This window comes from Spea bombifrons, chromosome 2, assembly GCF_027358695.1.
Source record: "Spea bombifrons isolate aSpeBom1 chromosome 2, aSpeBom1.2.pri, whole genome shotgun sequence".
Classification (NCBI taxonomy): Eukaryota; Metazoa; Chordata; class Amphibia; order Anura; family Pelobatidae; genus Spea; species Spea bombifrons.
Window position 1 is genome coordinate 140694818 of NC_071088.1, and position 14054 is coordinate 140708871.

Genomic DNA, 14054 nt, shown 5'->3' on the forward strand with positions numbered 1-14054 from the left:
GGTAAATGTCTGTAGTGGTGAGCCGGGGGGAAGGGGGGGGCACAACATAGTTGTGCACCACGGGGGATTCTGATATTAAATTAAAACAATGGCGGCCTCTCCCTGGTGGCAGATCCTGGCTGTCTGCCGGAGATAATCCCCTCAGCCAGTGATGAGATGATACTGCTGGGGGGGACACAGAAGTCTCTACAAACCCAGGGCCCATCGTCAGTAGGGAGGAGGCCAGCAGTCAGGCCTCTCCGGGGGCCCCGGTGATGGAGGGGTCCGTCACACGGAAGTTCCATTTTAAATTAAACAATGTGGAGGAAATTGTATATTACGGGAATGAATGCAAAACAAGAATCTCATGCAAATGTCCTCTTCCACCTGCCCAAACATTTTCTCCATTTTGCTGTCTTGTTTCCGGAAAAAGGGATTTAAACATCGCACATTATACATGATTTATTATCTGTGCTGCTTAATCCTGAGGGATCTGAGGGCTTCTTGGTCCAGAAGGTCCGAGGGGGGCGACTCCTAGGATCATATATATAAGACTCCCAGTTGGTGCTTTTGCCCCCAGTATGTTATGGTTGATATCTCTGCTTGAACACAGGTGACTCAATTAAGTGCGTCATTAAATAATAACAAGTGAAGGTTCCCATGACGACCGGTATCAGAGCCACTTGGGTAACACTTTTTGTGAGTCGCTACATATAATCTTCATGATAGGCTATTAAAGGGTTAATATTTCACGAGTCTCAGGATCAGGTATGATAATAACAATAATAACTAGGGTTAAAGTGGCATTAACCCTTTGGAGAGGCACGGAGACGGCACAAACCTGTTACCCAGGGTACATTAACAATGGGGCAAAAGTGATGAATACCGTGATATTGATCAGCCTTCTGCGGGAAACGCATCGTTATACACGGCCGCTTAATCCTGAGGGATCTGAGGGCTTCTTGGTCCAGAAGGTCGGAGGGGGGGTAATCCTTGGAGACCTGCCTGGTCATGGCCGCAAGAACCAGAGATCACCTCCGGAGCGAGGATTATTCCCAGGCGGATCCACAGCAGCTGCTCTCAAGGAGATAAATAAAGCCGTCTATACGTGACGGACACAGGAAGAGCGGCGGAGAACCGGGATGGATCTCATCTGGATTCGGATCAAGTTACGCCAATGACCGGTGGGATACGTCCCACCGATGGTAATAAGTGTCCGCTTTTACTAATGTCTAGTGTCTGTGCTTCGCATCTTATTGGATATTTTTTCTGTTTGATCATTTTGTGGGGTAAAGACCGACGTAACCCTCTATCGGTTACATTTTCCCTTTAAATCATCTCAGACTGATGACATTTTTTTTTCGATAACTTTGTGAAATTGGTGGCTCATAAAGCTCGGCTGAGGTGAAAGTCTCCAAAGTAGATTAGATGAGGGGAGAATAAGGCAGTTTGGGTAAAACCAGGGATTCTTGAACCTGTATAGATCAAATCCAGAGAGATCTGTTTTTAAGGAAATGCTTACAGATCGTCCAACCTTGAAATTTGTTCCTTCAACCAGAAGTCACCCAAATTATCTACAGATATTTAAAGCTATGTAGATATAACAGCCTGACAGGACAAGGACATTACGAGACAGCTCAGAGATAATTATCAGAGAGGGTCCGGGGCTCAGTGAGAAATACAATGAAATCTAACGGTTTTTATTTAAAAAAAGCCGCGTTCTCTGCAGAGACAGCGACCGGCGCAGACGCAAAGACGGACCCTTGGGTTACTTTCCACTCCGTATGAGATCCACATGTCTCCAGATGATGGAATTGCACAGAAATGGCGGTTATTAAAGCCAGGTCGCTAACGAGATGATTACAGGGCAGTTAATTGAAAGGGTAATTAGCACTAACAGGCAGATTGTATGTGTTTTATAACGGAGGACGCCCTACGCTCGTATTATATGTATAGAGATTAGGGCTGCATACGTGTCAGCGTCGGCGTTTAGACATGGCTCCTAGAGATCCCTCTTTGTTAGAAAAACTTGATTTTTTGGTCTTATTAACTAAATCCCAGCTGTGAAAGCAGCCAGATGCAGCCATTAAACATCTTGTTTGGAAACGTAGCTTCAGTGGCATCATCCCCAGCGGAATCATCAGAAGCAGACAGATAAAGCGAGAGGATCTGCAGGGAACGGCATTGGCATCTCCCGTTACACTCATCAGGTAATTCAGCAAATTCTTTCGGCCCACTTTCTCTGATCCTCAGTATGACCCCTACCTGCTTCTTCTTCCTTCCTTCCCTCATCTATAAGCATACTTAATAACACCATCTCTGCATCTCTTCTTCCCTTCTGTCATCACCCCACCTCATCTCACATGCTCATCTTTCCTGTCTTCAAACCTTCCGTACCTCATGTGACGGCATCCCATCTCCACCAGTCCCAACGCCATCACTTACTGGATCTTATCTTACTACTTCTATGCTCTGTTCCAACGTGCTCCAGCCCCTGCACCTTCCACACAAACACCCTCCATGCCTACAACCTCAAACCCATCTGCTGTAACCCCAGCACTCCCTTCTGTGTGCCACAAACTCCCCGCTGTTTTTCTCTCTCTCACCACCTCAGCCCCCTGATTGAGGAAAGAAAGCGAGAAAGTCGCTTTCCATCTTTCCTACATCAGACTCATCCTCGTCTAGCGCTGCTAAAGTACTATCGCTCGCATCCTCTTCAGCCATGGCATTCCACACAGACCCGTCTCCTCCAAATGTGTTTAAATACTGCTGAGCGCCTTTGGAGGGAGACTTTACGCTTTACAATAAAATAGACATCATCAGGGATAACATCCTCCCCATAGAGTTAATCAAATATTAACCCAACCCCTCTCCCTGCCACAACCCACCCTCAACCGCTTCAGACTTGTCACCCCTATTGAGGTTTCTGAGGTCATCTCACCCTCCCACATCACCACCTCACAACTCCTACAATCTCTTATTGGTGCCCTTACAACAACCCTAACCAATCTTGTAAACCTCTCTACTTCCTCCGATCTTTATTTAAACATGCAATCCTCTCTCCCATCCTAAAGAAACCTTCTCTTGGCCCCACATCCCCTTCAGATTACTGTCCAGTTTCCCTCCTTCTCTCTGGCCTCCAAATTGCTGTAAAGAGCAATCACCCTCTACACTCTGGATTCTGTCCACCGAGACTGCGCTCACTAAAATGACTAATTAATGGCCACATAACACAAAGATCCCGTCTTGCATTTTATAATTTTGGACCTCTTGGCAGCCTTTACCAGGTCGGCCATCCTATCCTTCTACAAACCCTACATGCTCATGGCATCTTAAACACAACTCTTTCATGTCTCAAATCCATCCTCTCTGACCGTACTTTTAGTGTCTCCTTCACTGCAACTTGTTCCTCTCCCCTCCACTATCTGTTGGTGTCCCTTAGGGCTCAGTTCTTGGGTCTCTGCTCTTCTACATCTCTTCTCTCTGACATCTCATATCTTCCTGTGGCTTCCAATACCACCTATACGCCGACATCACCCTAATCTATATCTCCTCTCCCCATCTCTCACCCTCTAACTCGCCTCACCCACTGTCTTTCCGGAATTGCATTATGGATGGCGTCACAGTACCTGAAGGTCAACATCTCCAAGACAGAGCTTATGGCGATCCCGCCATCCATCACCACTGACAACCCCACCATCCAACCGACAGACCAAGTTCACTACCTTGTTGTTACACTAGACTCCCTCCATCATCCCTCAAATCCAGTCCCTCACCAAGTCCTGCCGCCTTCACCTGAAAAACATCTCCCAAATCCACCCGTTCCTCACACAAGAAACAACCAGAATACTATCCCACTCATCTGTTATGTCATTCTAAATCTGGAATCTGGCGCCATATAAATGGAACATAATATACTTTGCTGTTAGAAACCTTTACGTTCAGCTGCCGCCTTCATGGATAATTATGGATTCAATCTGCTGAATACGGTGACTGTGGGCAGCGAGGGTTGAGTTTCATCGATGTGAATTTTTTTTCTTTATCTTTATTACTCTTATCTCATTCTGCCTATAAATATGTTACTATTAACGAATCAGGACGAAGTTACAATCCCGTTGTTATCAGTGACGTCTGTATTTTTGCAAATTGTGAGGGTTAATCTCCGTTTTCTCCTTTCACAGGCTGTTTCGCGTTTAAATGATGTCCGACTCAAATGAGAGTTTCTACAGACCCCCGAATTTCATCCTAATTGGTATCCCCGGCCTGGAAGACGTCCAGTTCTGGATTTCCATCCCTATGTGTTTCATGTACGTCCTCACGCTCCTGGGAAACAGCGCCATGCTGGCTATTATCTTGTCCAAAGAAAGCTTCCACAAACCCATGTACCTTTTCCTTTGTATGATGTCAATTATCGACTTTGCAGGTTCGTGCACCACCACACCCAAAATCCTCAGCATCTTTTGGTTCAAGTCATTGGACATTGATTTTAATGCCTGCCTGGTCCAGCTCTTCTTCATTCATTCCTTTACCGTGATGGAGTCAATGGTACTGTTGGCCATGGCGTTCGACCGCTACGTTGCCATATGCCACCCGTTGAGATACACAACCATTCTAACCAATCAGACTATAATCAGGATTGGCATTCTGGCTATCACGAGAGCCTTCTTAATCACAGCTCCTTGCCCACTTTTGATCAACAGATTGTCCTATTGTAGGACCAACGTCATAGCGCACACTTACTGCGAGCACATGGCCGTGGTGAAGATCGCCTGTACAGACACAACCGTTAATCAGGTCTACGGCTTGACGGTAGCTCTCCTGGTGATCGCGGTGGATACAGCATGTATTTCGTTTTCGTATGTCGTTATAGTCAGGGCCGTCCTCAGACTCTCCTCTAAGGAAGCTCGTCGCAAAGCATTCAGCACGTGTGGCTCTCACATTATCGTCATCCTCATCTCCTACATCCTGGCGCTCTTCTCCTTCTTCACCCACCGCTTCGGACACATCATTCCACTCCACGTTCACATTATTTTTGCAAACCTTTATATTCTTATTCCATGCATGTGCAATCCAATTGTTTACGGCGTAAAAACCAAGGAGATAAGGGAGAGAATCGTATTGATTTTCCACTGAAAATCATTTATTGACCCAAAACACTTCTCATCATATATCTGAAGACACCTTTCATCTCTCTATAACTCCAGAGACAGCTTCTCGCTGATCAGCAGATGGTCCGGTGTTCTCCACATCATAATTTGAAAAATATTGATAAAAATATATATATAATTTTGGGTCCATCTTCACATATTTGTGTTGGATTTTGACTTTATGATTTGCTTTTTATTGTAATCACTACCGTTTGAATTACCGCTGAAGAGTTAATATGTGTTAAGCCATTGACTAATTCCACCTTAAATAAATGCTGATAAATGGCGACCCTATCTATATAATGGTTTTTACGGTTTTTAATGGTATCTATATAATGGTTTTTTATGGTTTTTAATGGTATCTATAAAATGGTTTTTTACGGTTTTTAATGGTATCTATATAATGGTTTTTTATGGTTTTTAATTGTATCTATATAATGGTTTTTACGGTTTTTAATGGTATCTATATAATGGTTTTTAATGGTATCTATATAATGGTTTTTACGGTTCTTTTACCTGCATTATACACATGTTTATGTGAATGAATAAGCAATTGGGCACAAAATGTCATGCAGATACTTTTAACAAGTATTTTGCTCTCTCTCACCCCACCTTGCAAGAGGAGACCCTGGCAGCCATTACCTGGAGATTTTGTGACACATACTCCAGAGTGTATTTAAGAGAAAAAACAAATATAATAGAGAGCAAACAAAATAAGGCATTTTTTGCCTTAACAGCTTCAGTGTCGATGAGGTATGTATCGCGGGCGGGCAAGTAGAGTCAACTTGATACCTTTATTGGCTGAGTAGATTTAGAGTGCAACCTCTAAAGACCTCTCATGTCTGAGGGAAAGCTTAAAAGCTTTTTCATCCATACTCACACACTTATACATACTTACACGTTCACACTGACACACACATACTCACACACTTATTCACTCTAACATACATATAGTCATACATGCTTCCTTCCTTCTACTCTCTACCTCCTTCCCTTACTCACGCCCAGGCAGACCAGCAATGGCAAAAAGGGCCCCCACAAGCCCTTGCATCAGTCCTACAGGAGTGATCAAAGAGCCCCCCCCACACACACACACAATCACCGGTTTATTGACGATTGCGTCCCAGCTGCCAGAGGCAGCGGCAGGGACAGGGAGAAAGGTTTCTTCGTCTCCACATCAGTGTGAAGGCCAACTCTCCATTAAGAGCGTGCAGTGTTAACCCCTTTAATGCCGTGATCATGTATGGCAGGGGTTAATATTTGTCCCCACAAGCTTGTGGGGACTAAATTTCAGTCAATGCTGTGCTCCTATGGAGCATCAGCACTGAAAGAGTTAAAAAAAATAACAATAACAGCACTGACCTGAAAGTCGTGGTTGCTTCCAGGTGAATTGCTGCAGAACCAATCAAAAGCGGGCTGATGATGCTCAGATCATTCCTGGCCAATAGGAGTGATCTGATCATTATGGCAGCCCTTGGATGACCCTGAAAGAGAGAAGGGTTATCTACGGTGTTTCATCTATAATTATAATCATCACTTATTGATTGTTCTCCCAGATTAATGTCAGTGGCCTAAACTCGTCACTATACGTGATATGTACATATAAAAAAACATTAAAAACTGAACTGCGCATGTTCTGAGAAACATGACTTATCCATGCATGTGCGGTATCGCTGTACTCGGGGGGGGGGGGTTACTGAACGCAAATCAAGACCTTTTTTTGTTCTTTTACATGGTGAATCCGCAACGTGGATGTGAAAATGTTTTTCTTTTTTTAGACTAAATTTGTAAGGCGCCGGGGTGGAATCAGCTGCACGGGACCGGCCAATACCCCCCTAACTAGATTCCCTGGGCTGTATAGTTTTTGGACATATATAGTTTTAGGGGTTAAAATTGAATATGGGTCATGGTAAGCTTACATCTGTAACTACTGGTCATAATTACCTCGTGTCACAACGTGGCTGTATGTCTCGTACCGATTTCTATTATTATGAATCATCTACTCTGTTGTTGCCCCCCCCTTCTCTTCTTGTACCCTTCGATTTTTGACATGTTAAAACAATAAAACATGATTTACCTAAAATTGAGTATGGGACGTCTACGCGTCTCAGACGAGATCTGGAGCCAACAAACCGATCTGTCTAAATTCCATGTTTGAAAACTGAAATGCGCATGTTCCAAACCCGCAGTGCCACAGAGACATGCCCTACCCATGTATACGGGGGATTCCTGTACGCGGGGGGTGTTTCTGAGTACTAATCACAAGTTATTTTAGTCATTTCACGTACCCAGGGGGGAAAAAATACTGAAATACTGTGTTTGGATAGAATGGGTTAAAAATGAAAAAAAATCTGCATTGTGTAGGACAGACTGGCGCTTAAATGGTTAAATCAAAATTGTTTAAATGCCCCTAGTAGAATACTTTGGGATTTTGTTGAGCAGAATTTATTTTTCTGGCTGCTATTGGGGCGCAAATCCCAGCCAATCACATCTTTCAAAAATCTTGCTTAGAAACAGCGATGCGCGTCATTCATATTTAACCCTGTAAGTGCCAAAATAAATGAAAATTCCAGGTATATGTGGTGTTTCCAAAAACAGGACAAATACCTAAATACATTTTTTTGGAAGTTTTTTCCCCGTTTACACTGGTTATATATATAGTTTTTATAGGCAAAACTGTGAACATTTTTCCTTTTTTCTAATTTCCCCCACATTATTAGATATTTTCATGCTAAATGATGGTTTATAACAATAAGCATAAAGGTGTAAGCGCACATGCCCCAATACACAACCTTAGGGTAAATCTGTATATATACTTGCATATAATGTGGTTTAGGCCTCTCTTCTAGCCCTGTACATTGAGACACAGAGAGATCATAGTGTAACCCATAAATGCAATAATGATTGTAATGGGGTATAGAATAGACTCACATGGAATAAAGCCGTGAACAGGCTCTATAGAAACAGCTCCGGGTGCCCACTTGGGGTGTAAGCAAAAGGATGCCTTCCTTCTGAACCCAGTCCAGGCAGTAAAAGTATTTTCCTCGCTGGAACGTTGGTGGGGCATTAATGGGGTATTAGTGGGATATTAGTGGGGTATGAGCAGCAGGTTCCAGCATTAAGACAACCGCCGTTCTACCATTCAGGGCATGATAGCAGAATAAGAGGAAATTATCTAGAAACATAGAATCTTCCGGCAGATAAGGCCCACCAAGTCCGCCGTTATTCCTTCTGTAGGTAAGAATGACGTCATATTATATATTGTTATTATTATTATTAAAAATGATTGAAGAATATATTTCTCCTGTGATAACCGGCCCTGGTGCTCTATGTAAGAGGTATCGAGTGCAAGAAGCGATGCGCGTCTTCTAATATTCTCTCTGTAATTACCAAAAAACACCAAAATCCGAGACATTAATAAACTATATTAAGGATATATTATGGATTTAAAAGCTCAGATCCTTGGGGTATTAATATGCTCAGCCACAAAAGGGTTAAACCAATGGCTGACCCAACTAAACTCTCTCACAGAAATATAATGACCATACCAGGGAGCTCGCAGGGCTTCTGCCCCAGTTTAGGGTGACGATTCTTGGGGTCACACAGCCTGACTCCGTCCTATTCCCCCTGCTGAGATCATATATATAAGACTCCCAGTTGGTGCTTTTACCCCCAGAATGTTATGGTTGATATCCCTGCTTGAACACAGGTGACTCAATTAAGTGCGTCATTAAATAATAACAAGTGAGGTTCCCATGACAACCGGTATCAGAGCCACTTGGGTAACACTTTTTGTGAGTCACTACATATAATCTTCATGAAAGGCTATTAAAGGGTTAATATTCCAAGAGTCTGAGGATCAGGTATGATAATAACGAGGGTTAAAGTGGCATTAACCCTTTGGAGAGGCACAGAGACGGCACAGACCTGTTACCCGGGAGCATTAACAATGGGGCAAAAGTGATGAACACCGTGATATTGATCAGCCTTCTGCGGGATATGTCTGTCATACCTCCAGTTACCATGGAGACGCTATAGACCATAGAGCTATGGGTAAGACTGGCCCTCCCAGCATTCCCTCTGCTGTTACTAGTCCAGGAAGTGGGCGGAGTTAGCCTCTCCCTGCTGATAGATAAGGCCTGGATAGAAAGTACTGAAGATAATAATAATAATAATTATAATAATAATAAGTTCAATAACAAAAAACCATCATAAATAATGTTCTGTTAAATAATAATGTGGAGAAAAAAATATGATAAACATTTCATAAAATATTTGGCATAAATAAAACAGGAAAGAAAGCAGAAGAGCGCACGGAGGGGGCGGAGCCTCTGATGATTGAGAGACAACCGCGAGGGCGAAAAATTACCAACACGAATGTGAAACTGATGATAGTAGTAGTGTTAACATTATCTTTTAAATTATTATTACTATTACTATTATTATAACTATTATTAGCGTAAGTAGTAGTAGTGGCAATATTATTTTATTATTACTATTATTAGCATTATTATTAGAAGCATTATTTTTTATTGTTACTATTATTATTACAATTTTTACTATTACCGTATAAGCATTATTAGTAGTAGTAGTGGCAATATTATTTGTATTATTACTTTTATTAGCATTATTATTAGTAGTAGTGGCGATATAATTTTTTTATTACTATTATTATAACTATTATTAGAATTATTATTAGTAGTGGTGGCAATATTATTATTTTATTATTATTACTATTATTAGCATTATTATTAGTAGTAGTGGCAATATTATTATTTTTCTATTACTATTATTATAACTATTATTAGAATTATTATTAGTAGTGGTGGCAATATTATTATTTTTATTATTATTATTACTATTATTAGGATTATTATTAGTAATAGCATTATTATTATTAGTATTATTAGTATTATGTGCACGGCGAGCAGAACCACAACAAGTGCCACAGGGATAGGCATCCCGACAGTGGTGCCTGTACTTTGACTCATGTGGACTGTGGCCCCTAGACCTAATTGGACTGGGGCCCTGATTTGGTTTCCAGCTGGGAGGCGTTTTAATTTGGCTCTAATAACTGCGCCCCCCCATGGCACCGAATGCCGTCATCTGAAGAGAAGTGCCCCTCTGCCCCGCGGGTACCAAACACCCCACATCTCTCCCAGATCTCCGGCATCGCAGAACAGCGACCGGCGAGCGCGAGTCTGACCCCCAAATGGTTGGCGGGTACTAGAGACGAGAGTCTGTTTTATAAAAATAATTGCACAGGGAATCTGAATTATTATTACGGCTGATAAAACAAAGCGCCAAATAACCCCAGAGCGCAGACTGCTACCCCCAAGAGGCGGTGAAATATCCTCCATTACATCACTACATGTTTTTATATAGCGCCTGCAGACTCAGTAGCGCTGTTACAATAGAGAACAGTGAAAATATGTACTAATGACAATAACTGTAGCACGTATTGGTGTACGGCCCTGATCTTGGGAGCTGACGATCTTTTGGTGAGCAGCAAATATTTAATCCTGAAGCAGAATCCTCAGGACGCCATCGCCTCGAAGGTCTCCTCAGCCGAGGGTGCAGCAACAACCGCTCCCCGATCTCAGGCTTCAAAACCCGCATGGCCCCGCTGGAAAGATAACCGGGAGAATGTGAGAGATCCTCACAGGTTACAGCATTTATTACGACCAGCCTCGGATCAGCTCCCTGATTTATTCAAGAATCCTGAGGGATCTGAGGTCTTCTTGGTCCAGAAGGTCCGAGGGGGGCTAATCCTTGGAGACCTGCCCGGTCATGGCCGCAAGAACCAGAGATCACCTCCGGAGCGAGGATTATTCCCAGGCGGATCCACAGCAGCTGCTCTCAAGGAGATAAATAAAGCCGTCTATACGTGACGGACACAGGAAGAGCAGCGGAGAACCGGGATGGATCTCATCTGGATTCGGATCAAGTTACGCCAATGACTGGTGGGATACGTGGGATTACCCACCGATTACCCACCGATGGTAATAAGTGTCCGCTTTCCTTCTTATTTTACCAACTTCCCAGGTACGGACACTTACCAGAAATAACCAAATATCGATAACTTTGTAAAATCATAGTAAGGTGGGCGGTGAGCCTCGGCTGGGGTTGGGTGGAAGGTCTCCAAAGAAGATGAGGGGCACAGGACGTTACGAGACTGCTCAGGGATAATTATTAGAGAGACTCTGGGGATTAGTGAGACACTGAAATCTAACGGATTATATTTAAATAAACGAGATGTGTGCAGATGTGCAGAGAGCGGCGGCAGCCGGTGCAGGCGGAAGGACGGTCCCTTGGGTTGCGTCTCCAGACGGCAGATTCATCTGGAATCGCGTAGAAATTAAAAGCCAGGTTGTTATGCGTATTAATCAAAGGCTAATTAACAGTAATTATGATGTAAAATAATCGCGTGATGAATCCCGTTGGTGCCGACTGCCGGATGTGACCGGTTCGCCTGCATCTAAAACCGGTTCCGAGGGTCGCCATACGATTCCGAGAGTCTCTTTATACGATACCCCCCTGAAAGGGTTAAAGCCAGCGTTATATCACCAGCGCGTAATATATGTACTCATAACGGTACGGAAGCTGAGACGTGGCTCTCGGGGGCCGCTCGTTAATATGTTAGGAAATAGGACTTTCTGCTCTTTCAAACCAAAACCCACATGCCAGATGGAGAAACTTTTTTGTAAAATTCTTTTGTTCGCCTGTAACTGACAGCGTTATATTCTATAGATATTTATATTATATGTATATGAGGTGACCGGGGGCAGCCATGATGCAAACAGTTTTGAGGTCCATCGAGTTATAAAATAAACCATTAAACCTCGGTTTTTGCCTTAGAATTCACAATTCCTTATCCTGTAGCTATTAAAATCTGAAAGTAAAATGAAAAGAAAAAATGGCGTCTGATAAACATTTATTAAATGCATCAATATAAAATGACTGAAGTGTATAGTATGAAGGGATGGAAGTCAGGTATATACATCACCACGGTCTGTTGGCGGCCCTCGAGGGTCAGTCTGTGGCCCTTTGACTACTTTTAAGAAGTGCTGCGGAAATTGTTGACGCAAATGATAAGATAATAATATTATATAATAATATACAATAATAATATACAATAATAATATACAACAATAATAATAAAAACATGTAAATTACATTTAAATGTAGTTAAATACCGGTAATATAAACACATAATAATAAGAAGAAAACAATAAGTGTCTCCTGCTTTACCACAGATGAATACGCCATTAGGAAATTCATATTTTAATTTATTTTATATCATTATATCTATAAATATGTAACTATTAACAAATCAGGACGAAGTTAGACGCCGTTGTTATCAGTGTTTGCAAATTGTGAGGGTTAATCTCCGTTTTCTCCTTTCACAGGCTGTTTCGCGTTTAAATGATGTCCGACTCAAATGAGAGTTTCTACAGACCCCCGACTTTCATCCTAATTGGTATCCCCGGCCTGGAAGACGTCCAGTTCTGGATTTCCATCCCTATGTGTTTCATGTACGTCCTCACGCTCCTGGGAAACAGCGCCATGCTGGCTATTATCTTGTCCAAAGAAAGCTTCCACAAACCCATGTACCTTTTCCTTTGTATGATGTCCATCATTGACCTGGTGGCATCGTGCACCACGACACCCAAAATCCTCAGCATCTTTTGGTTCAAGTCATTGGACATTGATTTTAATGCCTGCCTGGTCCAGCTCTTCTTCATCCATGCCTTCTCCATGATGGAGTCTACGGTACTGTTGGCCATGGCGTTCGACCGCTACGTTGCCATATGCCACCCGTTGAGATACACAACCGTTCTAACCAATCAGACTATAATCAGGATTGGCATTCTGGCTATCACGAGAGGCTCCTTGTTCATGGCTCCTTGCCCACTTTTGATCAACAGATTGTCCTATTGTAGGACCAACGTCATAGCGCACACTTACTGCGAGCACATGGCCGTGGTGAAGATCGCCTGTACAGACACAACCGTTAATCAGGTCTACGGCTTGACGGTAGCTCTTCTGGTGATCGCGGTGGATACAGCATGTATTTCGTTTTCGTACATCGTTATAGTCAGGGCCGTCCTCAAACTCTCCTCTAAGGAAGCTCGTCGCAAAGCATTCAGCACGTGTGGCTCTCACATTATCGTCATCCTCATCTCCTACATCCTGGCGCTCTTCTCCTTCTTCACCCACCGCTTCGGACACATCATTCCACTCCACGTTCACATTATTTTTGCAAACCTTTATATTCTTATTCCACCCATGTGCAATCCAATGATTTACGGCGTAAAAACCAAGGAGATAAGGGAGAGAATCGTATTTATTTTCCACTGAAAGACTAACAAATTGGCCAAAGTTACTACTGAACGCGTCGCGATATCTGAAGGTCATCTCTGGACTTTCTCGTAGGACTCCAAGAGGCAGCATCTGGCGGGATCAGCCGGCAGTACAGTGTTCTCCACGTCAGAATTTGGACAATCTCAATAAAATAAAATAAATTGTATTATATATATATATATATATATGTATATATATATATTTGTTTTGGGTTATTCCCCTGGAATTTCCAGAGTTTTATGAAATGTTTTGCTGGGAAGACTTTATGATTTGCGTTTTATTGTAATTAGTTTAAATCGCTAGTGGCCGTTATCACTAAAGAGTTAGATTGATGTGCCAAGACATCCACCATTTTCACATTAAAGAAATTCTGGTGAATGGCGCTTCGTATCGATTCAGTTACAGTTGTTTCACTCTGATTGCACACATTTTTATGGAAATGATAACCCAATTGTCATGAGAATGCCTGGGAACTCGTCGGTTCCCGCTACCCGGAGTCTACCCTTGCAGGACGTGGCCAGGACTGCCCACTGACGTTGGGGGTATTCCCGCCAAAGTCAGGGG

At 42.8% G+C, this 14054-nt stretch overlaps 2 protein-coding genes across 2 annotated transcripts; both read left to right on the forward strand.

Annotated features, from left to right (window-relative positions):
* The first annotated feature begins 4094 nt into the window (after window positions 1-4094).
* LOC128474419 (olfactory receptor 52P1-like) lies at window positions 4095-5406 on the forward strand. Its single transcript, XM_053456751.1, has one exon. The coding sequence runs from the start codon at window positions 4177-4179 to the stop codon at window positions 5110-5112; it is 936 nt and encodes a 311-aa protein (XP_053312726.1). The 5' UTR covers window positions 4095-4176; the 3' UTR covers window positions 5113-5406.
* Window positions 5407-12551: 7145 nt separating this feature from the next.
* LOC128474417 (olfactory receptor 52P1-like) lies at window positions 12552-13487 on the forward strand. The gene has a single exon (XM_053456750.1). It carries the CDS (start codon window positions 12552-12554, stop codon window positions 13485-13487), a length of 936 nt encoding a protein of 311 aa, XP_053312725.1.
* The last annotated feature ends 567 nt before the right edge of the window (window positions 13488-14054 follow it).